The sequence below is a fragment of the Coloeus monedula genome (genome assembly GCF_965178545.1).
Source record: "Coloeus monedula genome assembly, chromosome: 39".
Classification (NCBI taxonomy): Eukaryota; Metazoa; Chordata; class Aves; order Passeriformes; family Corvidae; genus Coloeus; species Coloeus monedula.
In genome coordinates this window covers 633,335-658,174 of record NC_138819.1, presented here as the reverse complement: position 1 = coordinate 658,174, position 24,840 = coordinate 633,335, and the positions used below count along the sequence as shown (strand labels likewise).

General features: G+C 72.3%; 3 protein-coding genes across 3 annotated transcripts; 2 read left to right on the top strand and 1 right to left on the bottom strand.

Annotated features, from left to right (window-relative positions):
- Positions 1–1,931: 1,931 nt before the first annotated feature.
- LOC309584292 (pecanex-like protein 3) lies at positions 1,932–3,381 on the bottom strand (the record flags this gene model as incomplete). The annotated part of the gene is made up of 5 exons (XM_082300248.1): positions 3,208–3,381; positions 2,814–3,004; positions 2,475–2,559; positions 2,342–2,381; positions 1,932–2,260 (listed from the first exon to the last, which is right to left on the bottom strand). Exons 1-5 carry the CDS (start codon positions 3,361–3,363, stop codon positions 1,932–1,934), a joined length of 801 nt encoding a protein of 266 aa, XP_082156374.1. The 5' UTR covers positions 3,364–3,381.
- Positions 3,382–4,008: 627 nt separating this feature from the next.
- MAP3K11 (mitogen-activated protein kinase kinase kinase 11) lies at positions 4,009–10,684 on the top strand (the record flags this gene model as incomplete). Its single annotated transcript, XM_082300247.1, has 11 exons — positions 4,009–4,159; positions 5,220–5,663; positions 6,231–6,411; positions 7,166–7,314; positions 7,521–7,690; positions 8,145–8,376; positions 8,596–8,709; positions 8,836–8,902; positions 9,012–9,088; positions 9,172–9,963; positions 10,239–10,684. The coding sequence occupies 11 exons, from the start codon at positions 4,009–4,011 to the stop codon at positions 10,364–10,366; spliced, it is 2,505 nt and encodes an 834-aa protein (XP_082156373.1). The 3' UTR covers positions 10,367–10,684.
- A 1,287-nt stretch (positions 10,685–11,971) lies between these two features.
- On the top strand, positions 11,972–24,274 carry LTBP3 (latent transforming growth factor beta binding protein 3; the record flags this gene model as incomplete). Its single annotated transcript, XM_082300246.1, has 25 exons — positions 11,972–12,090; positions 12,735–13,106; positions 13,491–13,720; positions 13,987–14,092; positions 14,461–14,547; positions 14,895–15,017; positions 15,513–15,671; positions 16,026–16,211; positions 16,671–16,690; positions 16,899–16,977; positions 17,291–17,386; positions 17,796–17,921; positions 18,190–18,321; positions 18,762–18,890; positions 19,072–19,191; positions 19,524–19,685; positions 19,884–20,003; positions 20,437–20,565; positions 21,032–21,199; positions 21,461–21,544; positions 21,679–21,807; positions 22,145–22,282; positions 22,690–22,872; positions 23,594–23,731; positions 24,129–24,274. Exons 1-25 carry the CDS (start codon positions 12,027–12,029, stop codon positions 24,272–24,274), a joined length of 3,426 nt encoding a protein of 1,141 aa, XP_082156372.1. The 5' UTR covers positions 11,972–12,026.
- Positions 24,275–24,840: the final 566 nt, after the last annotated feature.

Below are 24,840 nucleotides of genomic sequence, written 5' to 3'. Positions count from 1 at the left end.
CTCCTCATCCCTCTCCCCCCTTCTCGTGTCCCTCTGTCTCTCCGTGTCTGTCCCTCCATCCCCAGACACCCCCCAGACCCCCCTTCCCCTCCCCATCCCGCTGCAGGGACCCCAAAACGGGGCTGGGGGGGGATGAGGGAGGCACTTGGGACCCCCCCGGACAGCCGGGTCCTTCCTTCTCCTGGCTCCTGGCCTGGACCCCCTGTGCCCCCAGCTCTCCCCAGCAGCCCCTCGACTCCGGGGGGGTCCTGGGGGGGGTCTAGGGGGGGTCCGTGGGGAAGTTGTGGGACGGGGGGAGGTTGGGGGGGGCCCGGACGTGCCGCCGCCAGCGGTTTCCTGCCATCCAGGAAGTGTCGGCGGCCGACGGCCCCCAAAACGCTGCCCCCCAACAGCTCCCCGCACCCCCCCGCACTGACCCCTTCCCCCCGGGGGTCCCCCTCATCTCCAGCGAGCCCCCCCCCAGCCACGCCGAGCCCCCCGTTCCTGACCTTGCCCTCGGCGTGAACTCGGGCGTCCGGCCCCCCCTCAACTTCCCTTCTCCAGCTGCAGGACCCGGCGTCCGGCCCCCCCCGCCCCCCACTGAAGGAAACAGCGTCCGGGCCCCCCCCCCCCCCCCCCGAATCCCCCCGGGCGTTCTGGCCCCTCCCCAAATCTGTTTAAACCACGTTAATCTGGATGGGGGGCAGGATGGGTGACCCCCCCCCTCCCCTCCAGGTGCAGGTGGCTCAGGGCGGGCAGAGACTCGGGGGTCCGGGGGGGGCACCTGGAGGTCCCCAAATCTCCTGGGACCCCCCCCCCCCCAATCAGAAGTCGCGGCCGTGGGGAACGGCCTCGCACGGGGGGGTGGGGGGGGTCACACGGAGGGGGGGCCGCACATGGAGGGGGGGAGGGGAGCTGGGCACGGGGTTTTGGGGTTCTCGCGGGGTTGGGGACACCCACTGACAAGAGACCCTCGTGTAGATCCCCCCCCCCCGCCCCCCAGGAGCGAGACCCTCCCTCGGGGCACGATCCTCACGGCCCCCCCCTCCCCCCACAAACCCCTCCCTCCCGCCCCCGCTCGGTCCTACCTACGGCCCCTTGTGGCACTGGCACCGTCCTGGGGGGGTGGGGGGTCCCAGCTGGCCGGGGGGGGGGGTCCCAGGCACGTCGGACCCCCCGTTCCGAGCGGCTGCAGCGGCTCAAGGGGCTCCGGCGGCCGCGCTCCCCCCCCCCCCGCCCCCGCCCTTCCCTTCTGCCGCTTCCTCCCACCGCGGTGGGGGGGTGGGGGGGTGGGGGGCAGCGGGTGGGGCTCAAACGGCCCCCTCGGACCCCCCCCCACCTCCCTGCACCCCCTCCCTACACCCCCTCCCCACGGGAGGGGCTCAGGTGTGCCCCCCCCCCCCCCCGCCTCAAGGTGCCTCCCCCCTCCCCCCGCTCCGAGCGTGGCGGGAAAACCACAAAAAAACCGATTTTTGGAACCGTTACGGGCTTTATTTATAATTTCTCTTATCAACCCTAAAAGTGACAAAACTCCTCCAAAACCCGGCAAAATGAAGGGGAAGGGTCCACTTAGAGACTGGGGCCCCCCCTCCCAAACGTCACTGTGGGGCTGCACCCCTTCCCCAAACCCCTCTGGCTATAGGGCAGGACCCCCCCCCCAACCCACAGGGACCCCCCCAGCGCTCCTCAGTTGGGGGGGGGGGAAAGCAGCCCCCAGCCCCCCCACTACAGGGCTGGAACCCCCAGTGTCCCCCAGAACATCCCAGTCACAGCGCTGGACCCCCCCCCCCCCAGTATGGGGCTGGACCCCTCCAGTGTGGGGTTGGACCCTCCCAGTATGGGGCTGGACCCCCCAGTGTGGGGCTGGACCCTCCCAGTATGGGGCTGGACCCTCCCAGTATGGGGCTGGACCTCCCCCCCACCCCCGTTATGGGGTCACCCCCTGCCCCCCTTCACGCCCCACCGGGGGTCTCACCAGGCCGCTCACCCCCAGAGCCCCCTCCCCCTCCGCAGCCCTCCCGGGGAGGGCGCTGGGGGCCCGTGGGGGGGGTGGGGGTCGAGCAGCGGCTGCTGGGACCCCCACCCTGGGGGGATGACGGGGGGGGGCTGCCAGGTGGGACCCCCAGCCCTGCAGGGCAGCTCACCGGGGCTGGGGGGGGACAGAGGGTCAAGGAGGGGGTCCTGGCATCGCCCCCAGCCCCATCGGGCCCCCCCCAGGCCCCTCCGTGCCCCGGCGAGTGCAGCCAGGCCCGGTCAGCCGCGGTCACGATGCCCCGGAGCTCTGCGGGGGGGGGGGGGTTAGAGGGGGAGGGGGACACAAACCGGGGAGGGGGAGGGGAGGGGGGGTCCCGGTGCTGCTCACCCCCGGCGCCGGTGGCGGTGTCCAGGTGTGGCAGCAGCTCCTGGGGACAGGTGACGCTCGGGTGGGTTACGGGGGACACGGGGGGGGTGCGGGGGGGTCCCTGTTCCTTCACCACCCCCCCCCCCCCACTCACCGAGAGTTGGTTGAAGCCGCAGAGTTGAGGGGGGGTCGCGCTCGGCCACCGGAGCACCGAGAGCTCCAGACCCCCCCCGGGGGGGCTGCGTGGGGTAACAGGTGAGGGGGGGGGGCGGGGAGACACCAGGGGACCCCCGAACCCCCCCCACAACCCCCACCCCAACCCCCCCAGGCTACCACAGACCCACAGGGTGCCCCCCCCCCAGCCCCCCAAATACCCCCGGGGTGAGCCCCTGACCCCTCCCCAGCCCCCCCAACCCCACCATTACCACCCGCCACCCCCCCCAAAAAAGGGGTCACAACTCCCACCCCCCCCCCCCCAACCCCTCCAACTCACCCGGGGGGAGGGTCCCGCTCCTCAGGGCTGGGGGGGGGCAGCAGAGCGGCCGCCCCCCCCTCGGGGTCCCCCTCGGAGCCCCCCCGGTCCAGGCGCGCGTGCAGCCGGAACGTCACGGCCTTGACGGCCCCGAAGAACGCGGCCACGAGCCCGCAGTACAGAGCGGCCACGGCGGGGCTGGGGGGCAGCGCCTGCAATTGGGGGGGGGGGCGGGGGTCAGCACCCCCCAAAAACCCCCAAGTGCCCCCCTCCCCCCCATCTCCAGAGCGCCTCCCGGGATCCGCCCCCCCAACGCCTCAGAAGGGCCTGAGGACCCCCAAAGCCGCTTCCCGGCCCCTCCCGGGGTCCCCTCGCAGCCCCCCCCGAGCCCCCTCCCGGCGCGGCCCCCCCGCACCGAGTAGAGGCCGAGCGGGAGCCCGAGCAGGAAGAGCCACACGTAGAGCCGCACGCAGTTGGCGAAGGCTCCGAGCTGAGGGTCCAGGAAGCAGCCGCCCGTCAGCGAGGCCCAAACGCCTTGGCGGAGCACCTGCAGCACCGCTGTCCCCACCATGGCAGCGGCGGCGCCGGGACCCCCGAGCCCTCCCCGGCACCCCCCCCCCCCCTCCCCACCCCGGGAGGACCCCCCGGTCCCGGCGCCGCTTCCGGGCGCGCCTGAGTGACGTCACAAAACGGCGCCAAAGGGCGGGGAAAAGAACACGCCCCTTTACGGCCCCGCCCCCGGTGAGGAGTCCCTTCTGCGCATGCGCTGCTGGACTGGCTCCGCCCCCCCCCCCGCGGGAGGGCGTGGCCGTGGGCGTGGCCAAAGCGCCGCCGTGGCCGCGCGGGCCGGAGCGCACAGGGCGCCCCCCAGCGGCGCCGGGCGCCACCGCAGCCGGGCCCGGGGGACCCCGCGCCGGAACGGGGGAGGCGGGGGGGGGAGGAGGGGGCGGACACACGGGACCGCCCCCCGCGTTATCCGGGCCCGTTTTCCCCCACACCGCCCCCGCCGGCCCTCCGGGCTCGGCTCCCGGTGTCCCGCGGGTTGGCGGGGCAGCAGCGCCTCCCCCCAGCCCGGTGCGAGGGTCCCCGGGGTCAGGGCCGCCCCCCCTCCCCGCGCCGGCCTCTCGTCCGGTTCCCCCCCCCCCCCACCCACGGCGTCCGGTGCCCCCGGCCCGCCCCGTCCGGCGCTGGTTCCTTTTCCTTTGTCCCGGTGACAATGTCCCGGCTCCGCCTTCCCGGGGCCGCCTCAGCCAGCGCGGGGAACCGCCGGACCCCCGGGAGCCCAGAGCGGCCGGGCCGCCCCCTGCCCCCCCCCGGGGACGCCGCCGGACGCCGCTTCCTCCCCCCTCCGGGCCGCGGGGGCTCCGGCGGGACCAGGCGGGGACGGGACGGGGCGCGGGGGGCCCCGGGGGACGGGACGGGGCGGAGGGGATCGGGGACGGGGAGGGAGGGGACCGGGGCGGGGGGCGGAGGGACTCTGGGGCCCGCAGGGGGTTGTGGCGGCCGGGGAGGGGGCGTAGGGACCCCCGGGGAGCTGTAGGGACCCATTGGAGCCACAGGGATCGTCGGGATCCCCGGGGACCTACAGAGACTCCGAGGAGCCACTGCAGCGACAGGGACCAAAGGGACCCCCGGGGACCCACAGGGACCCCCAGGAGCCATTGGGAACCCCGGGGACCCACAGGGACCCTCAGGAGCCACTGGGACCCCCGGGGACCCACAGGGACCCCCAGGGTTCTTCAGGCGCTGTAAGAACCCACAGGGACCCTTGGCAGCTAAAGGGACCCCGGGGACCAATAAGGCACCTATAAGGAGCTATAAGGGACCATAGGGACTGAAATAAGGTGTGGGGATCGCCCCGGGACCCCCAGGAGCCACAGGGACCCCCAGGGACCCATAGCCACCCCCTGAGCCCCATAATTCGCCCGGGGGCTGCATTGGGACCCCCAGAGCTGTCAGACCTTCCTGGCAGCACCCGTAGGGCTCAGGTGACCCCAGTGACCCCCAGGACACAAAGGGACCCCATGGGGTGCCTCGGGCACCCATAGACCCCCCCCCCCCCAGGCACCTACAGAGCCCCCCCTAAGCACCAAGGAACCCGTAGGGTCCCGCGAGCACCTATAGGACCCGCCAGCCCCCCATAGGACTCCCAAGGTCCCCCCAGCGCCATCACTGGGGGCCGGGGCTGGGGGGGGGAGCACCCCATGGAGTGGGGCCGGGCATCCCCCTCCCCATCCCCCCCGGGGGGGTCCCACTCCCCCTCACCCCCCCTTTCCCCATCACCCCCCCTTTCCCCCCTCTTCCCAGAGGGGTCCCGCTCCCCTTTCCCCCCCTCCCCGCGGGGGTCCCGCTCCCCTTCTCCATCTCCAGCGGGATCCCGCTCCCCATCCCCGGGGGGGTCCCGCTCTCCCTCTCCCCCTTCCCCAGGGGGGTCCCGCTCCCCATCTCCGCCGGGGGGTTGGGAGCCGGCGCGGGCGGCGTTCGGGGAACTGCGGCTGGAGGAGGTGATCGGGGCCGGGGGCTTCGGCCGCGTGTTCCGGGGCACGTGGCGGGGACAGGTAGTGGCCGTGAAGGCGGCGCGGGGGGACGCGGGGGCGGCGGGGGCGGCCAGCCTGCGGCGGGAGGCGCGGCTCTACGCCCGCCTGCGGCACCCCAACGTGGTGGCCCTGCGGGCCGTGTGCCTCGAGCCCCCCCACCTGTGCCTGGTGATGGAGTTCGCGGCCGGGGGGCCGCTGTCCAGGGCGCTGGCCGGCCGCAGGGTCCCCCCCGCCGTCCTGCTGGACTGGGCGCGCCAGGTGGCCCGGGGGATGCGGTACCTGCACGCCGGGACCCCCGTGCCCCTCATCCACCGCGACCTCAAGTCCAGCAATGGTAAGATGGGGGGGGGGGCGTGGGGGCTGCTGTGGGTGGGGCGGGGTCTTCAAGGTGGGGAGGGGGTCGCAGAGGTTGGGGGGAGCAGGGTGGGGTGTCAGTCCATAAGGTCCCCAAGGGTGGGGAGTCACAAACATTGGGGTCTCCAGGGTGGGGGATGCCCGATATTGGGTTCCCCGGGGTGAGGGAAACCAGACTTTGGGGTCCCCAGAGTGGGGTCTCAGTCCCCAAAGTCCCCAAGGTGGGGGGTCCAAGTTACTGGGCTGCCCAAGGTGAGGAATCCCAAATTCCGAGGGGCGGGGGCTCGCAAAGGTTGGGGGTCTCAGGGTGGGGTCTCATTCCCCAAGATCCCCAGGATGGGGAGTCCCAGGCATTGGGATGCCCAAGGTCCCGAGGGTGGGGGGTCCCCAGGGTCAGGAGGCCGAGTGCCCCAGGATGGGTGTCCTGCACTGAGCTCCCCAGGCTGGGGGGGGTCCCCAGTGGGGCAGGGGGTGCAGAGGCCGAGGTTTTCCAGCGGGAGGGGAGGAGATCCCAGGTGTTGGGGGGTCCCTGACCGTGTCCCCGCAGTGCTGCTGGCACAGCCCGTTGTGGGGGACGACGTGAGTGGGAAGACGCTGAAAATCACCGACTTCGGCCTGGCCCGCGAGTGGCAGCGAACGACCAAGATGAGCGCGGCCGGGACCTACGCCTGGATGGCTCCTGAGGTCATCCGGGCATCCACCTTCTCCAAGGGCAGCGACGTCTGGAGGTGGGGAAGGGTCCTGGGGGGTCGTGGTAGGGAGGGAAATCTGGGCTGAGGTGGGGTTTGGGGGTGCCCAAACCCCTTGGGTGGAGGATTTGGGGTGATCTGGATGTTGTGGAGTCACGGAGCTGCAGGTTTGGGGTGCCCAAACCCCTTGGGTGGAGGATTTGGGGTGATCTGGATGTTGTGGGGTCACGGAGCTGCAGGTTTGGGGTGCCCAAACGCCTTTGGGTGGAGGATTTGGGGTGATCTGGATGTTGTGGAGTCACGGAGCTGCAGGTTTGGGGTGCCCAAACGCCTTTGGGTGGAGGATTTGGGGTGATCTGGATGTTGTGGAGTCACGGAGCTGCAGGTTTGGGGTGCCCAAACGCCTTTGGGTGGAGGATTTGGGGTGATCTGGATGTTGTGGAGTCACGGAGCTGCAGGTTTGGGGTGCCCAAACGCCTTTGGGTGGAGGATTTGGGGTGACCTGGACGTTGTGGGGTCACGGAGCTGCAGGTTTGGGGTGCCCAAACGCCTTTGGGTGGAGGATTTGGGGTGACCTGGACGTTGTGGGGTCACGGAGCTGCAGGTTTGGGGTGCCCAAACGCCTTTGGGTGGAGGATTTGGGGTGACCTGGATGTTGTGGGGTCACGGAGCTGCAGGTTTGGGAGGTGTCTGGGTGTCTTATGGGGCACCCCGACACCTGTGGGGTGGTTTGGAGGGATCTAAGGGGGTCACCACATGTCTGACCCCCCTCCCCTCCTCCTGCCCCCCAAAGTTACGGGGTGCTGCTGTGGGAGCTGCTGACCGGGGAGGTGCCATACCGGGGCATCGATGGCCTGGCCGTGGCCTACGGGGTGGCCGTGAACAAACTGACCCTGCCCATCCCATCCACCTGCCCCCCACCCTTCGCCCAGCTCATGGCAGGTACGGGGGGGGCTCATGGGGGGCTCATGGGGAGGGACCAGGGGGCTCAGAGAGGGTTGGGGGGTTCTGGATATCGGGGTTCTCAGGAGTCTGGGTGTTGCTGAGGAGGGTGTTGGGGGGGGGGGTACCTGGGCACCTGGGGGATTTTGGGGTTCCCTCAGGAGCACCCCCCCCCCCCCCCCGTTGACCCCCGGTTCCCCCTGCAGCCTGCTGGGAGCAGGACCCCCACCGGCGGCCGGGCTTCGGGACCATCCTGCGGCGCCTGGGGGGGCTGGAGCCAGGGGGGCTGGGGCCCCCCGAGTCCTTCCACTCCCTGCAGGAGTCCTGGCGCCGTGAGATCCAGGGGCTCTTCGACGAGCTGAGGGCGCGGGAGAAGGTAGGACCCCCCCCAAAACACCTGGGACCCCCCCCCGAACACCTGGGACCCCCCCCAAAACACCTGGGACCCCCCCCCCCAAACACCTGGGACACCTCCCCACCACCTGTGACCCCCTCAACACCTGGGACCCTCCCTTCAATACTCGGCACCACCCCCTAAACCCTGGCAACACCCCCCAACTCCTGGGACCACCCCAGGCCCCCAGGGACACCCCCAGACCCCCTTGCACCCCCTGAACAATGGGGGCAACCATCCTAGGACACCCGGGAGCCCCCCAGAACCCCCCTGGGACCCCCGAACTCCCCACCGGTGGCCCTGCCCTGCCCATCGCTCACAGCTGCTCCTTGTCCCCGTGACCCCGCTGACCCCTGTGACCCTGCTGACCCCGAACCCCCCATGACCCCGCTGACCCCGAACCCCCCTGTGCCCCCCGTCCCCCCGTGTCCCCCAGGAGCTGCGCAGCCGGGAGGAGGCCGTGGCCAGGGCGTCGCGGGCCCAGCGCTCCCAGGCCGAGGCGCTGCGGCAGCGCGAGGCCGCCGTGGCCCAGAGGGAGCTGGAGGTGCTGGAGCGGGAGCTCAGCCTGATGCTCAGGGGACCCCCCCGGCCGCCCCCGGCCCCCAAGAGACGCCGACCCCCCTTCCGGAGGCCGCGGAGGCCCGCGGACCTCATTGGGATGCCCCAGGGTAGGGGATGGGGATGGGGGCTTTGGGGGGGATTTGGGGAGGTCTTGGGGGAGCAGGAGGTGTTGGGAGCTTTGGGGGGGTCCAGGGGCTTTGAGGAGGCTGGGGATTTTGGGGGGGCAGCTGGAGGGTGTCTGGGTGCCTGTTGGGGTTGGGGGGATTTGGGGGGGGGGGGGTGTGGTTTTGGGGCTCTCCTGACCCCAGTGCTCCCCCCCTCCCCAGATTTCAAGCACCGCCTGACGGTCCAGGCCTCACCCGGGGGGGACCCCCGGAGCCACGACCCCGAGGACGGGCCCGGGGAGTCCCCCCCCTTCCCCCGGCTGCGCGCCATCCAGCGTGAGTGACGTCATGCGGGGGGGCGGTGACATCACACACACCTGCCGGTGACATCACACCTGCCGGTGACATCCCGGGTGACACCGCGTCCCCCCCCTTCCCCGCCCCCTCTCTCTGTGTCCCCAGTGGAGCCCGAGGAGGAGGAGGAGCCGCCGCGGGGCCGCGCGGGCCGGGCCAGTGCCCCCAATGGCAGGTGCGTCCCACCCCCCTCCCCCGCTGGGGGTCTCGGGGGGGGTCCCAGCCCTCCCTGCCCGGACACCGGAATCCCCCCCACCCCCCCGGACGCTCGGGTGTCCCCACAGGCGGCGGCTGCGCCCCGACGAGACCACCTGGTACCTGGACACGGACGAGCTGAGCCCGGGGGACGCCTCCCCCAACGGTGGGTCTGGGTGGGTTCTGGGGAGTCCCACCCCGCTATCCCCCCCCGCACCCCCCCACACTGACCCCTGTTGTGTCCCGCAGGCGAGGCCGGGCCACCGGAGGCCGAGGAGGGCCGGGGGTCTCGGGGAGGGACCCCTCGGCTGCTGCGGCGGGCGCTGCTGAAGGGCTCGGCCCTGCTGGCGTCGCTGGGGCTGGGCCGTGACCTGGCCCCCCCCGAGTCCCCTCGCAGCCCCCCGCCCTCCCCCGGCCTCCTGCGCCTCTCCCCGCGCCGCTGGGAGCGGACCCTGGGGTCCCCGGAGCTCAGCTCACCCGGGACCCCCGAGATGGGTCGTGCTTGGACCCCCGGGACCCCTGAGCCAAGCCAAGCCCGGACCCCCGGATCTCCAGATCCCAGCGGAGCCCGGACCCCCGGGACCCCCGGGACCCCTGAGCCAAGCCGAGCCCGGAGCCCCGGGTCCCCAGATCCGAGTGGGGTCCGAACCCCTGGGACCCCCAGGACCCCTGGGACCCCCGAGCAAGGCCGAGCCCAGATCCCCGGGTCCCCAGATCCGAGTGGAATCCGGGCCCCCGGCACCCCCAAGATCTCCGGGACCCCCGAGCAGGGGGGGCGAGCCCGGACCCCCAGGACCCTGGAGCTGAATTGGTCCTGGACCCCCGAGCAAGGGGGAGTCAGGACCCCTGGGACCCCCGGGACCCCCGAGCAGGGCCGTGCCTGGACCCCAGGGACCCTCGAACTGGTTCAGCCCCGGACCCCCGGGACCCCTGAGCCGCGCCGTGCCCGGACCCCCGGGACCCCCGAGCTGGGGCTGCAGCCGTCGCCCCGGGGGGCTCGGAGACCCCGAGAGCTGAGCCCAGCTGGGACCCCCGAGTGGGGTAAGTGGGGCTGGGGGCGGCTTGGGGGTCTGGGGGACAGATTTGGGAGGGGTTGGGACACGCATGGCGGGGGGGGGGGGCTGTGGGGCAGCTCTGAGCTCTGTGGGGCAGGGGGGCTGTGGGGCGTTTCTGGGGGGTCCTGGGGCAGGTCTGGGGGGTCGCGGGGCACAGGGGGCTGTGGGGCCACTTACAGGGGATGTTCTGGGGGGCGTCGCGGGGCAGTTTTGGGGCTCGGGGGGGGATCGCACCGCCCCCAGCCCCGCTCTTCCCCGTAGGCCCCGCCCGGCCCCGCCCCTCCCCGCTCCGCCCCCGCATCGACCCCTGGAGCTTCGTGTCCGCGGGGCCGCGCCGGGCCCCGCCCCCCGCCGAGCCCCGCCCCCGAGACCCCTTCGCCGACCAATGAGAGCGCCCGCCGCGCGACGGACCCGCCCCCACCACCCTCCGGCGACCAATGAGCGGCCGCGAACGGACGGACTGACAGCAGCAGGCCCCGCCCATGCGCGCCCGCCATTGGTCAAAGCAAAGGGCATTACAGGAAAAGCCCCGCCCCTTCGTGGGCGGGGCCACACGGCAGGAAACCACGCCCCCACTCCTGGGGGAAAACCAGGAAGCTCCGCCCTGATTGGTGGGAGCGCGGAGGCCCCGCCCCCCCTCGGCGGAAGCCCCGCCCCCCGGGCGGTCCCGACACTGGACGGGGGTCCCGGGAGGTTCGGGGGGCGACTGTGACCAAATAAAACTCCCGAGACCCCGAAACTGCCCGAGCCCCCTCGTCCTTGCCGGGGGGGGGGTGTCCGTGTGTTTGAGGGTCCCACCCCCCCCTTGGAAGGGGAGTCTGAGGTTGGGGGGGTCCCACTCGCCCCCCAGACCCCGTCATGGGGGGGTCTCAGTGCTGGGGGGGGGAGTCCTTTCCACTTAGAGGGGTCCCAGCGTTTGGGGGGGGTCCCATCTCCCCCTTCACCCTGTGCGGGCTCTTGGGCGTTCGGGGGGGATCCAAGGATTTGGGGGAGGAGTCCATCTCCCCATGGTGGGGTCCCAGGAGTTTGGGGGGAGGTCCCCATTTCCCCGTGGGGTGAGGGGGGGGAGTCTCGGGGCGTTCCGGAGGGCCGCATCCTCCCACGGGTGGTCCCAGGAGTTTGGGGGGGCCCCAGCACCCCCGCACCCGCATCCTGGGGGCCTCCAGGGGGTTCCCATTCCCGCCGCCGGAGGAATCCCAAGAGTTTTGGGGGGTCCCGCCCCTCCCGTCCCACCGCCCCCCCGCGCCGTGCCCGACGCTGGAACCGGCCCGGCCATCCGGGCTCCTCCCCTCCCCCACCCCCCGCCCCCCCCCCCAATTCCTGGAGCGGACCCAGGGCCCGGCCCCCGCCCCCCTCCCCCGCCTGGGCCCCCCCTTCCCTCCCCCCCATCCCAGCGCCATCCCAGGCGGCCGCGGGAACTCCGGAGTCCGGCGGGATCCCCCCACCCCCGTGCCCAGGACACCCCCTCCGAGGGCAGCCCGTGTCCGGCGAGGGGACCCCGGAGCCCGGGACACCCCTGGGGGGCACCCCAGCGTCCGGCAGGGGGGCTCCGGCCTCTGGGACACCCCCCGAGGGGACCCCACATCCGGCGAGGGGACCCCGGAGCCCGGAGACCCCCAAAAGGGGACCCGCGGCCTCTGGGCTGGGCGTCACTCTCGGGGGGGGAGCCTCTTGAGAGGGGACAGACAGCAGCGACCCCCCCCAGGAGGGGACCCGGCCCTCCGCGAACCCTTTCAAGGGTCCCAGGCCACTGCGAGCCCCCCCGCGGGCCCCCAGTGTCCGGGACCCCCCCCGAGGGGTCCCCAGCGTCCGGCCCGGAGCCCTCGCCCGTCGCGGGGTCGGGGCCGGGGGTCCCGGGGGTGCGGGGGGGACACCATGTGGCGCTGGGGGGGGCTGTGGGCGGCGCTGGCGGCGCTGGCGGCGCTGGGGGGGCGCGGGGGGGGCGCGGCCGTGGCCCGGGAGCGCTTCAAGGTGGTCTTCGCCCCCCTGATCTGCCGGAGGACGTGTCTGAAGGGGCTGTGCCGGGACTCGTGCCAGCCCGGCTCCAACATGACCCTGATCGGCGAGAACGGGCACGCGGCCGACACCCTGACGGGCTCCGGCTTCCGAGTGGGTGAGTGGCACCGGGACACGGGGACGGGGATGGGGACACGGGGACAGGGACGGGGACACGGGGACGGGGATGGGGACACGGGGACGGGGATGGGGACACGGGGACAGGGACGGGGACACGGGGACGGGGATGGGGACACGGGGACGGGGATGGGGACACGGGGACAAGGACACCCTGACGGGCTCCGGCTTTCGAGTGGGTGAGTGGCACCGGGACAGGGATGGGGACACGGGGACAGGGACAGGTACGTGGCCGACACCCTGTCCAGGTGGCACTTCTGAATGTGTGGGTGACATGGGGACACTGGGACAGGGACATGGAGACAAGGATGGGACAGGTGGGGAACAGGATTGGGGACAGGGTGGGGACAGGACGGCTCAGGTGTGGGGACAGCGATGGGACAGCACCGGCACCGTGATGAGGATGGGGACAGGGCTGGGGACAGCGCCAATGTGGGCATGAGATGGGCACCGGGATGGGGACAAGATGGGACAGGATGGGACAAGGTGGGAATGGGGACAGCGGGGATGGGGCTGTGCTGGCACCGGGCTGGGACAAAGGGGGTCCCTGCAGGGGACAGCAGAGGGGGCTGGGGGGGCTCAGGGGGAGTCTCAGGGGGTCTCAGGGGGTCTCTCTCCCCACAGTGGTGTGTCCCCTGCCCTGCATGAACGGGGGGCAGTGCAGCTCCCGCTCCCACTGCCTGTGTCCCCCCAACTTCACCGGCCGCTTCTGCCAGGTCCCCGCGGGAGGGGGACGTGCGGGGGGACCCCCCCCTCCGCCCCCCCCCGCGCCCCCCGACGCCCCTCCCGACCCCGCCCCGGGCTCCAAGGTCGCCGTTTACGCCGTCCAGGTCATCGCCGATGGCCCCGGGGGGGCGGCGGCCCCCCCCGAGCCCCCCCCCGGGGCAGCCCATGGCGGGGGGCACGGCGGGGGGCACGGGGGGGGACACGGGGGGGGACACGTCAGCCACGCCACCTTCGTCGTGCCCCTGGGGCCGGGGCATCACTCGGCTGAAGGTACCGGGGGGGGCTGGGGGTGCTCGGGAATTTGGGGGGGCTTGAGGGGGCTCAGGGATATTGGGGGGCGTGGGGGGCAGAGAGTTCCGGGCGTCCCATGCTTGGGGGGTGCCCATATGGGGGGGGTCCTACTCGGGCCGGGGGGTCCCAGGTGTCCGTGCTGGGTTTGGGGGTCCCGAGGGTCCCAGGTGCTGGGATCTGGGGGGGGGGGGGGGGGGGGGAGGTCCCAGGGTGCTTGGATTTGGGGTTGGGGGGAGTCTCGGGGTTGGGTGCCAAATTTTGGGGATTTCAGTCGGGGATTTCAGGGTGCCGGTTCTGGGTTTCGGGACTCGGGGGCGTCCCAGGGTTCGGGATTTGGGGGGTCCCAGGTGCCGCTGCCCCCAGCGCAGGTGCCCCCACCCCTGGTGAACGTGCGGGTCCATCACCCCCCCGAGGCCTCGGTCCAGGTCCATCGCATCGAACCGCGGCCCCCCGAGGGGGCTCCCCGGGGCGGGGGGGGGCTCCTGGCGCACCCCGCGCAGCCCCCGGCGGGCAGCAAACCCCCCGCGCCCCCCCGGCCCCACACCCACAAACCGCTGGGCCGCTGCTTCCAGGAGACCCTGCCCAAGCACTCGGTGAGGGGGGGGCCGGGGGGCGCGGGGGGATTTGGGGGTCCAGGCACCTTTGGGGGTTCAGGGGGGGCAGGGGGGCTGGGAGTTTTGGGGATGTTTTAGGGGTTCGGGGGGTGTTTTGTGGTGCTGACCCCTCCCCAGGCTCACCGAGCTCCGGAGCTGCTGCCGGGGGTCTCTGGGGGTGCGGGGGGGGGGGGGGGGTTACGGGTGGAATTTGGGGTCTCGGGGGGTGTTTTGGGGTGCTGACCCCCCCGTGCCCCCCCCCCCAGTGCGGCAGTAACCCCCTCCCCGGGCTCACCAAGCTCGAGGATTGCTGCGGCAGCATCGGCAGCGCCTGGGGACAGAGCAAGTGCCACAAGTGCCCCCACCTGCAGGGTGAGCGGGGACCCCCCGACCCCCCCCCGGCCAGGAACACCCCCCCACCCCACGGACCCAGCTGTAGGGGCACCCCTCGCCCTCCTGGGACCCCCCCACCCCAGCAACACCCGGGTGGCCGCGACCCCCTCCCCAGAGGAGCCTCCCTCACCTCACGCCAGGAGAGGACCCCGACCCCCCAGGAACCCCTCCGGACCCCCCCCAGAACCCAGGAACCTCCTTCCCCCCACCCCCCCCAGCCTAAAGCCGAGACCCCCTCACCTCAGGGACCCCCTGGCACTGCCACGCCCCCCCCCTCCAGCGTCCGGACCCTCCCCCGCTGCCCCCCCCGGCTCTGGGGGTGACGGGGGGTGCGGGGGTCGTTGCAGGGTCGGGGTCCCCGAAGGCGGCGCGGGGGGAGCGCGGGGGGGACTGTCCCCAGGGCTACAAACGCCTCAACAGCTCCCACTGCCAGGGTAAGGGGGGCACGGGGGGCACGGGGGGCACGGGGGGGCATCAAGGGGGACACGGGAGGGTGCGGGGGGACACGCGTGAGTGTGCAAGGGGTGTGTGGGAGGTGTGCGAGGGGCTTGCGCGGGGCCAGGTGTGCGTGTGTGTGTGTGGGGGGGGGGTGTTCATACCTGTGCCACACCTGTGCCACACGTGCCAGGTGTGCTCTACCTGTGCCACACCTGTGCCACGCCTGGCACAGACATCGAGCGCTCTGTGCCCGCGGAGTTCGGGGGTGGGGGGTAGGGGGGGGGGCCGGGGGTGGAGCTCAGGTGCGCTCCCACCTGGCTCAGGTGCGCTCTACCTGTCCCAGACATTAACGAGTGCGCCCTGCCCGGCGTGTGCCAGCCCGGCGAGTGCCGCAACACCCAGGGCAGCTTCCGCTGCTCCTGCTCGGCCGGGCACGTCCTGGGACCCTCGAGGAGCCAGTGCCTGCGTACGGGGCGGGGGGCGCGGGGGTGGTCCTGGGGGTCCTGGGACCCTCGCAGAGCCAGTGCCTGCGTATGGGGCGGGGGGCACGGAAGGGTCCTGGGGGTCCTGAGGGTCCGGGGGGTCCTGGGACCCTCGCAGAGCCAGTGCCTGCGTACGGGGCGGGGGGCACGGGGGGGTCCTGGGGGTCCTGGAGGTCTTGGGGGTCCGGGGGGTCCTGGGACCCTCGCGGAGCCAGTGGCTGCATATGGGGATGGCTGAAGGGATGGGGGGGGCTCTGGGGTTTTGGGGGTCCCTGGGGAGGGGTCTCTGAGGGTCCTGCTCTGCCTTCCCCCCTCCCCAGCAGAGCCGGGCGAGCAGAGTCTGTGCGGTGTCTACGGGGTTTTGGGGCTCTTTGGGGTTTTGGGGGTGTCTGGAGGGCTCTGGGGAGTTCTCTGGGGTTTTGAGGGTTTTTGGGGAAGGGTCTCCGAGGATGCTGACCCCCCCCCGTCCCGTCCCGCAGCGGAGCCGGGTGAGGAGCGGGGTCTGTGCTTCCGGCTGGTGTCGGGGTCGCAGCAGTGCCAGCACCCCCTGCCCACCCGCCTGACCCGCCGGACGTGCTGCTGCAGCGTGGGCAAGGCCTGGGGGGGCCGCTGCCAGCGCTGCCCCCCCGACGGCACCGGTACGGGGGTCTGGGGGGGCTTTGGGGGGGCGGCTCCCAGCGCTGCCCCTCCCGATGGCACCGGCGCCGGTTTGTGGGTCTGGGGAGGGGTCCGGGAGGGGGTTGGGGGGGCTGGGGGCTTGGGGGGGGCCGCTGCCACCCTGACAGCTCCATTTTGGGGGGGGGGGCGTGGGCACTCTGGGGATCCCAGCCCAGTTTGGGCCCCCCTCCCCTCCCAAAATCTGCCCGGCCCCTCCCCATGCAGGGAGAGCCGCGGCCGCGTTTGGGGGCTGGGGGCAGCTGGGTGGGTCCCAGCGCGGTTTGGGGGTGTCCACCCCACTGACCGCCCACCTGCCCCCCCCCCGTGCCCCCCAGCCGCGTTCAAGGCCATCTGTCCGGCGGGGAAGGGCTACCACGTCCTCACGTCCCACCAGACCCTGACGATCCAGGGCGAGAGCGACTTCACGCTCCACATCCACCCCGACGGGACCCCCGAGCGGCCGCCCCGGCCCCCCCCGCCCGCCCCCAGCCCGGTGCCGCCCGACGCCCCCCCGCCGCCAGGTCGGGCACCTCCCGAGTGTCCCCGCCCCCCACCTCACTCCGTGCCCCACATGTCCCCCCCCCAGTCGCTGTGTGCCCCCCACCCAGTCCTTGTCCCCTCTCCCCATGTCCCTGGGGGGGTCCTGTGTCCCCCTGGACTCCCATGGCCCCTCCCTGTGCCGCCCCCCCCCCCGTATCCCCCGGGTCCCCCCATGTCCCTGTGACCCCCCCTCCCATGTCCCTGTGACACCCCAGGTCCCCCTAAACCCTCTGTGCCCCCCCATCGCTGTGTCCCCCCCCATGTCCCCTGTCCCTCTCGTGCCCCCCATTCCCTCATCCCCCCCCCCAAGTGTCTCCCCCATGTCCCTTTCCCCCCCTCCCACGACCCCGGACCCCCCCTGACCCCCTGTTTTGTGTGTCCCCCCCCCGCCCCACGGTGGGGGGGTCAGTTTGGGGTCTCAGCGCCCCCTCCCCCCGCAGCTGTGACCCCCCCGGCCATGGTGAGTGTGGGGGGGAGGGGGGGACATGGCGGGGGGGGGGGACGCGGGAGGGACAAGCATGACGGGGAGGGCCTGGGGGGGGGTCTCAGGGGGTCGGGGGGGGCATGGAGGGGCTGGGGGGGCTGGGAGGTGTCACGGGGGGACTGGGGGGGCAGGGGGGGGGGCGAGGGGCGGAGGGGACAGAGGGGACATCGCTGTCCCCCCCCAGCTGCCGGCGTTCGGGAGCCCCTCGGAGGAGCAGGGTCTGGAGCAGCCCCCGGGGAGCAGCGACCCCCCCCGGTACCCCGGTAAAGAGGGGGGGGGACACGGGAGGGGGGCAGGGGACGGGGACATGGAGGGGCTGAGGCGGGGGCGGGGGGGGGACACCGGGCGGGGGATGGCGGCGGCGACAGTTTGGGGACAGTTCGGGGACAGTTCGGGGACACGCACCGGGATGAAGAAGGGAACGGGGGCGGCCGTGAGGACCAGGAGGGGTTGGGGACAGTTTGGGGACGAGAATGAGGGCAAAGATGGGACAGGGACGGGGTGGGGCGAGGGGGGGCGAGCGCGGGGGCGGGGCAGTGTCCCCCTCCCCGGCCTCGTCCCACGCCGTGTCCCCAGCGCTGGTGGCCCGGCCCACGCCGGCCCCGCTGTGGCGGCTGCCCCCGGAGCAGCTCACGCGCAGCGCCGCCGAGATCGCGCCCACCCAGGTCACCGGTGAGGGACCCCCGGCACCCCCCGGCACCCCCAACACGCCCTGGAATGCCCCTGGAACGCCCTGGGACCTTTGGAACGCCCTAAACTCCCCCCGGGAGCCCTAGGACCTCCAACAACCCCCTGGGACCCCCAACATCCCCCCGGGTCCCCCCTTGCGATCCCCCCAATCTCTCTGGGACCTCCAGACTCCCTGGGACCCCTCAAGACCCACTGAGACCCCCGGGGATCCCCCCAAGACACCCAGAGCCCCCTGGGACCTACCCTTGAACCCCCCAAGATCCCCTTGGGACCCCCCTCCAACACTCCCAAAGCTCCTGTGGGACCCCTTGGGACCACCCAAACCTTCTGGGATCACCCCAAAATCTCTCTGGGACCCTGCTGGGACCCTCCCTTCCCCTGTGCCCCCCAGAGACAGACGAGTGCAAACTGAACCGGAACATCTGCGGCCCCGGGGAGTGCGTGATGGGCCCGGGGGGGTACAGCTGCCTCTGCTTCCCGGGGTACCGCTGGCACCCGCAGCGCCGCTACTGCACCGGTACCGGGGCCACGGGGCCACGGGGGCCACGGGGGGGCGGGGAGAATGGGGTACACGGCCGGGAGGGGGGGTCACACGTGGGACAGGGGACACGGGGGGGGGTACGGGGGGCGGACGGGGATACGGGGTGTGTGTGGTGGCACGGGGAGTGTCACACGCGCGGTGACGCGTCCTGACAATGGACGAGTGCGAGACGGAGCCGTGCGGGGATGCGGGGGGGGGTCCCGGGGTGGCACACGCGGTGACACGCGGTGACACGCGTGTGCAGATGTGAACGAGTGCGAGACGGAGCCGTGCGGGGCCGGGCGCGGGGTCTGCATGAACACGGGTGGGTCCTACACGTGTCACTGTCACCGCGGGTTCCAGCTGCGCCTGCACAAGGGGCTGCGCACCTGCGCAGGTACGGGGGGGAAGGGGACAACGGGGGGGCGACACAGGGACCTGGGGACACGGCGGGGATGGGTCAGGGTTAACCCTGCGTGGGGGCACAGGGGACGTGGGGAAGGCGTAGGGACAAGGGACACAGGAGGTTGGGGCGGTGGGTGAGGTTGGGGACACGGGACGGGGTTGGGGACATTGTCCGGGATGCAGGACAGGGGTGGGGACTGGACAGGGTTGGGGACATTGTCCGGGATGCAGGACAGGGTTGGGGACACGGGACGGGGTTGGGGACATTGTCCGGGATGCAGGACAGGGTTGGGGACTGGACAGGGTTGGGGACACCGCCCGGAGTTGGGGACACGGGATGGGGATGGGGACACTGCCCGGGCTTGGGGACACGGGATGGGGACACTGCCCGGGCTTGGGGACAGGGCCAGTGACCCCCGCGTGTCCCCGCAGACATCGACGAGTGTGCCAAGGGTGACGTGTGCGGGGACGGTGGCACCTGCTCCAACGTGCCGGGCCACTACAAGTGCGAGTGCCACCCGGGCTACCGGCGCAAGGGCTCGCGGCCACCGCTCTGCGAAGGTGACACGGGGGACATCGGGATGGGGGTGGGGACACAGGGATGGGGACACAAAGACACCAGGGACGGGGACGGGGCACCCTGGAGTGGTGAGCCCGTAGTCCAGGATGCCGTGGGGGTTCCCCCCCCGTGCACCCCCGTGTCCCCTGATGTCCCCAATGTCCCCCCCTGCCACCCCCCCAGACATCAACGAGTGCCTGGATGTGGGGACGTGCCCCGACTCCAAGTGTGAGAACCAACCCGGGGGCTTCGTGTGCACCCCCTGCCCCCCCGGCTTCCGCGGCCTCAACGGCGCCTGCCTCGGTCAGCACCCCCAGGGACCCCCCTCGGGACCCCCCTAAATCCCCTGGGACGCCCCCAAAACCCCCCCTGAATCCCCAAAATCCCTGGGACCCTTGCAAACCCTCATGGAACCTCTGGAGACCCCTTTTCCTGGAGACGCCTTTATCTGAGACCCCCCTCTTGGGGACCCCCTCCCCGATATCCACACGCCCCCCACCCTGGGTCCCCAACCAAGTCCCCCTCGAGAGCCCCATCCCTACTCCCATCTTGTGCCTTCCCCCCCCTCCTCGGACCCCCCAGACCCCCACCCAGGACCCCCCAGGGCCCCCACCCCCCTCCCTGGACCCCCCCAGAGCCGCACCCAGGGTTGGGCGCTGACGGGGGTCCCCCAGACGTGAACGAGTGCGAGGCTGGGGGGCTTTGCCCCGGGGGGAGCTGCGTCAACACCCCCGGATCCTACAAGTGCCAGTGCCCCCCCGGGCTGCAGCCGGCGCGGGACCCCCCCCGCTGTCAAGGTACCCCCAAATCTGGGGGAGCTATGGGGGGGGGGGGGGGCTGAGGAGTCCGGGGGGGTCTGGGGGTTTGGACATGTGGGAGGTCAGTGGGGTCTGGGGGGGGCTCTGGGGGGGTTTCCAGGTCTAGGAGTGGATCCGGGGGTGTTGTCTGGGTTTGGGGGGGGTCCCGCACATGAGGGTCCCGTCTTTCCCCCCCAGATATCGATGAGTGCGAATTCGCGGCCGCCTGCGTGGGGGGGGACTGCGTGAACACGGCGGGGTCGTACCGGTGCCTGTGCCCCCCCGGGTACGCGCTGGTGCACGGCCGGCGCTGCCAGGGTGAGTGTGGAGACCCCCGAGACCCCCCCCAAAACAGCCCCCCACACCCGAGACCCCCTCAGACCCCACTGACCCCCCCAAAACAGCCCCCCACACCCGAGACCCCCTCAGACCCCACTGACCCCCCCAAACAACCCTCCCGCCCCATAACCCGCCCCCCCCGGGTACGCGCTGGTGCACGGCCGGCGCTGCCAGGGTGAGTGTGTGGAGACCCCCCCCCAAAATAAACCCCCAAAACACCCCCAAAACAGCCCCCGCACCCCCATAACACCCCCGGATATGCGCGACCACCGCTGCCAGGGTGGGTGTGCCGAGACCAACCCCCCCCCATCATGCGACGGGGAGGGGCCGGGGGGTCCCTGGGGGGGGATCTTTGGGGGTACCCCCGTGTGCCGCACGAGCCCCCCCCTTAAATTCCGCCCCCCGCCTCCAGACATCGACGAGTGCGCGCTGGACCCGGGGCTGTGCCCCCCCCCGGGCACCTGCACCAACCTCGAGGGCTCCTTCAGCTGCCGCTGCCCCCCCGGATTCGCCCCCGGCCCCGACGGGCGCCGCTGCCTCCGTGAGGGGGGGCCGGGGGCGCGGGGGGGGGGGGCACGGGAATGTGGGGTGCCTCTGGAGGGTCCCTGGAAAGAATGGGGGCGGGGGGGAGCCCTGAGAGCCTGGGGGGGGCGGGGGCGGATTCTGGGGAATCCCTGGGATTTTGGGGGGGTGGGGGTCCCTGGGAGTGCACAAGAGGCTCCGGGGTGTCCCTGGGGGTGTGGGGGGGAGGGGGTGTCTCTGGGACACCCCTGGAGCTCAGGAGAGGGTGAGGGATTTCTGGGCGGGGGTCCTTGGGTCTCTGGGGGGGGGGGGACGTCCCTGGGACTCTGGGGAGTCTTTGTGTGGTCCCTGGGGTTCGGGGGGGGATCCTTGAGGCTCTAACGGCTCTGGGGGGTCTCTGAGGGGTCTGGGGGGGATCCCTGGGATTCTGGGGACTCCCTGAGGTCCCCGCTGACCCCCTGTCCGCCGTCCCCCCCCCACCGCAGCGCGGGAGCCCCCCGCCCCCCGCAAGGAGTGTTACCTGAGCCTGGAGCTGCCCGTGTTCTGCGACGCCGTGCTGGGGACAAACGTGACCCGGGGGGAGTGCTGCTGCTCCGTGGGGGCAGGGTGGGGGGACCTGTGCGAGGTGTACCCCTGCCCCCTCCCCACCTCGGGTACGGGAGGGGGTTCGGGAGTGGGGTTTGGGTGTCCCCAGCCAGGTGTGACTCCATTGCCACCCCCTTTTTGGGGGGCCGGGGGTTGCCCCCCCCCCTCCCCAGCAGAGTTCGTGGCGCTCTGTCCTGATAAAACGGGGGGTCCCCGGCAGCGGTTTGGGGACAGCAGGGGCGGGGGGGGGGGGGGTCCCCGGTGGTGGTCTGGGGGTTCCGAGGGTGGTTTCCCCACCCCCTCCTTGACCTTTTTTTCTGCCCCCCCAGCCGAGTTCGTGGCGCTCTGTCCCGACGGGAGGGGCTTCATCCAGGACGACAACGGCCTCGACTACGGGGTCCCGGCACACCGGGGTGAGACCCCCCCCACCGCGGTGTCCCTGTCCCCTGCGGGTCCCTCTCTGTCCCGAGGGTCCCCGCGCGTCTCCGAGGGGGGGGGAGTCTGACCCTGATGTCGCTGTCCCCCCCCCCCCCCTCCGGCCCCGCAGACATCGATGAGTGCGGGCTCTTCGGGGACGAGATCTGCAAGGGGGGCAAGTGCGTGAACACCCAGCCGGGCTACGAGTGCTACTGCAAGGCCGGCTTCGACTACGACAGCGCCCTGCGGCAGTGCCTGGGTGAGGGGGGGTCCCGCGGGGGTCCCCGGGGGGGGCTGGGGGCCATGGGGGGTCATGGGGAGCGAGCAGCGGGTTCCAGAAGCAACCTGGGGTGTTTGGGGGTCCCTGGCGTAGTGGAGGATCCTTGGGGCTGCTGGGGATTCTGGGGTGTTTGGGGGGGGGGGGGGGTCCCTGAGGTGTTGGGGGGGGGTCCCTGCAGGTCCTGGCGGCGTTGGGGGGTCCCTGTGGGTGTTCCTGGGGATCCCCGCGTTCCTTGCGGGTCCCGGGGATTTTGGGGGACGCTCGCTCTGCCTGAGGGTCCCCCAGAACCCCCCCCCCCCCGTCGCCCCCTCCCCAGACGTGGACGAGTGTCTGGACGAGTCGAACTGCGTGGACGGGGCGTGCGAGAACACGCGCGGCTCCTTCCGCTGCACCTGCGGGCCGGGGGCGCGGTACCACCCGGGGCTGCGGCGCTGCCTCCCCGCCCCCGAGCACGGTGAGACCCCCCCGAGCATCGGGAGAGCCCCCCCCAGGCATGCTGAGACCCCCCCCCCCGGGCACATTGAGACCCCCTGAGGGACCGCGGTGGGTATGGAGGGGGTGGGAGTGCAAGGGACTACCGGGGGCTGCGGCGCTGCGTCCCTGCCCCCGGGCACGGTGAGAGCCCCTCGGGCACGGTGAGAGCCCCCCGGGCACGGGGAGACCCCCGGGGGGGCCGGGGTTGTGCGGGGGGGGGGGGTGGGGGTGGCTGTGCAAGGGACGCATCCAGGGGAGCCCCCCCCCCAGATATCGATGATTGCCGGAATTTTGGGGGAGGGAGGGGTGTGTGTGTGGAAATTTGGGGGGTCTATGGGGAGGGGTTTGAAGGTTCCTGACCTGTGTTTCCCCACCCCGTACCCGCAGAACGCCCCCCCCCGCCGGACCGGCCCCCCCCGGAGCGGCGGGACGTGTGCTGGCAGCGGCGGGGGGACGAGGGGGTCTGCGGGGCGCCCCTCGGGGGGGGCCCCCTCACGCTGGACGAGTGCTGCTGCCGGGGGGGGGCCGGCTGGGGCCCCCACTGCCGGCCCTGCCCCCCCCGGCCCCCAGGTGATCGCGGGGAGTCGGGGGGGGGGGGGGGATGAGGGTGTCCTGGAGGGGTTTGGGGAGGGCTGCAGGGTCCTAGGGGGGATTTGGGGTCTCTGGGGTGGGGCTAGGGGGGGTCCTGGGGAGGACAGGGGGGGTCGAGGGGATAAGGGGGGAGTTGAGGGGATCCTGGGTGGGATGGGGGGATTTTGGATGGGATGTGCCTGGGGGGTCCCGATGGGATCTGGGGGTCTCTGGGAGCTGGGGGCAGTCCCCATGGGTTGATGGGGGGGGGTCTCTATGGGATCTGGAGGAGCTGTTGAGGGTTCTGGGGGCGGGGGGTACTCGGAGGGGCAGGGGCTGACATGGGGGTCCCCCCCAGGCCTGCCGTGCCCCCCCTTGCAGAGCGAGAGCAATTCCTTCTGGGACGTGAGCCCCCTCGGCCTGGGGGGGCCCCGCAGAGGTTGGACTCCAAAACCCGCACCCCCAACCCCTCCCCAGGACCCCCAAACCCCCTGGGATCCCACCCCGGGACCCCCCAACACCAGGACCCCAAATTCAGAACGGAGACCCCCACTTTGGGGACCCCAAACCTCAGCTTTGTGCCCCTCCAACCCGTTGTCCCCTCCCCCCCGTGAGACCCCAAACCTGGCCCTAAACCCCCTTCACCAGGACCCCCAGCCCAACCCCCCCCTGCACCCCTTGGAGCTGGGATCCCCCAGACCCCCCCGTGCCCCCCCCCCAGGTGACGACAGCTCCGAGGAGGACTCTGCCGAGTGTCCCTGTCCCGGGGGGATCCCCGGCCGCTGCCTCCGCTCCCCCCGGGGGGGCTGCGAGTGCCCCCCCGGCTTTCAACCGGACCCCACCCGCACCCGCTGCCTCGGTGAGACCCCTCCCCCAGAAAATGGAGACCCCCCAAACCCCCTCTGGGACCCCCCTGAGTGACCCCCAAACCCCCCTGGGACCCAGGGTTCTCTGCAGGGGTGGGAGGTGGGGAGGGGGTCAGGACCCCATCTATTCCTAGGTGCCCTAAATATTGGGGACCACAGGGGGGGTCTGGGGGTCCCCGATGCCCCCCAACACCAGTGGGTGCTGCGGCTTTGTAAGAGGGGGGGATTTGGGGGTCCCAGGGGGTATTTTTGGGCTTCCTGTTCCCCCCAGACATCGATGAATGCCGAGACCCACGCGGGGGGGGAAGTTTGGGGGTTCCATGGGGGGAACGTTGGGAGTCCCAGGGGGTTATTTCGGGGGTCCCTGACCTGTGTGTCCCCTCGTCCCAGATATCGACGAGTGTCGGGACCCCCGGGGGGGTCCCCGCTGTCCCCGCGAGCGCTGCATCAACACGAGCGGCTCCTTCCGCTGCGCCTGCAAAGCCGGGACCAGCAGGGCCCGCCCGGGGGGGCTCTGCTTGCCCCAGCGCCGCTGAAACCCCCCCCGGAGACCCTTCGGGACCTCCCCGGGACCACCCGGGCCCGGCCCCAGCGCCGCTGAGCCCCCCCCCCCGGGACCCTCCGGGATCCCCCGGACCCCAATAAAGGACGTGGGGGAACGGCCCCAGCGCCGCTGCGTGGATGGTGGGGGCTGGGAGGGATTTGGGGGGGCGATTTTGGAGATTTGGGCACTTTGGGAGGATTTGGGGGATGGGGAGGGGGTTTGGGGCACTTGGGGGGTCAGAGAGGGGATTTTGGGGGGGGATTGTGGCAATTCGCGGCACTTGGGGCAGGATTCGGGGGGATGTGTGGGCGATTGGGGGTGAAATCGGGGGGATTTGGGGGTGGATTTGGGGTGAAATCGGAGGAATTTGGGGCTGAAATCGGGGGGATTTGGGAGTGGATTTGGGGGGATTTGGGGGTGAAATCGGGGGGATTTGGGGGTGAAATTTGGGGCATTTGGGGGTGGATTTGGGGGGATTTGGGGGTGAAATTGGGGGCATTTGGGGGGATTTGGGGGTGAAATTGGGGGCATTTGGGGGTGGATTTGGAGGGATTTGGG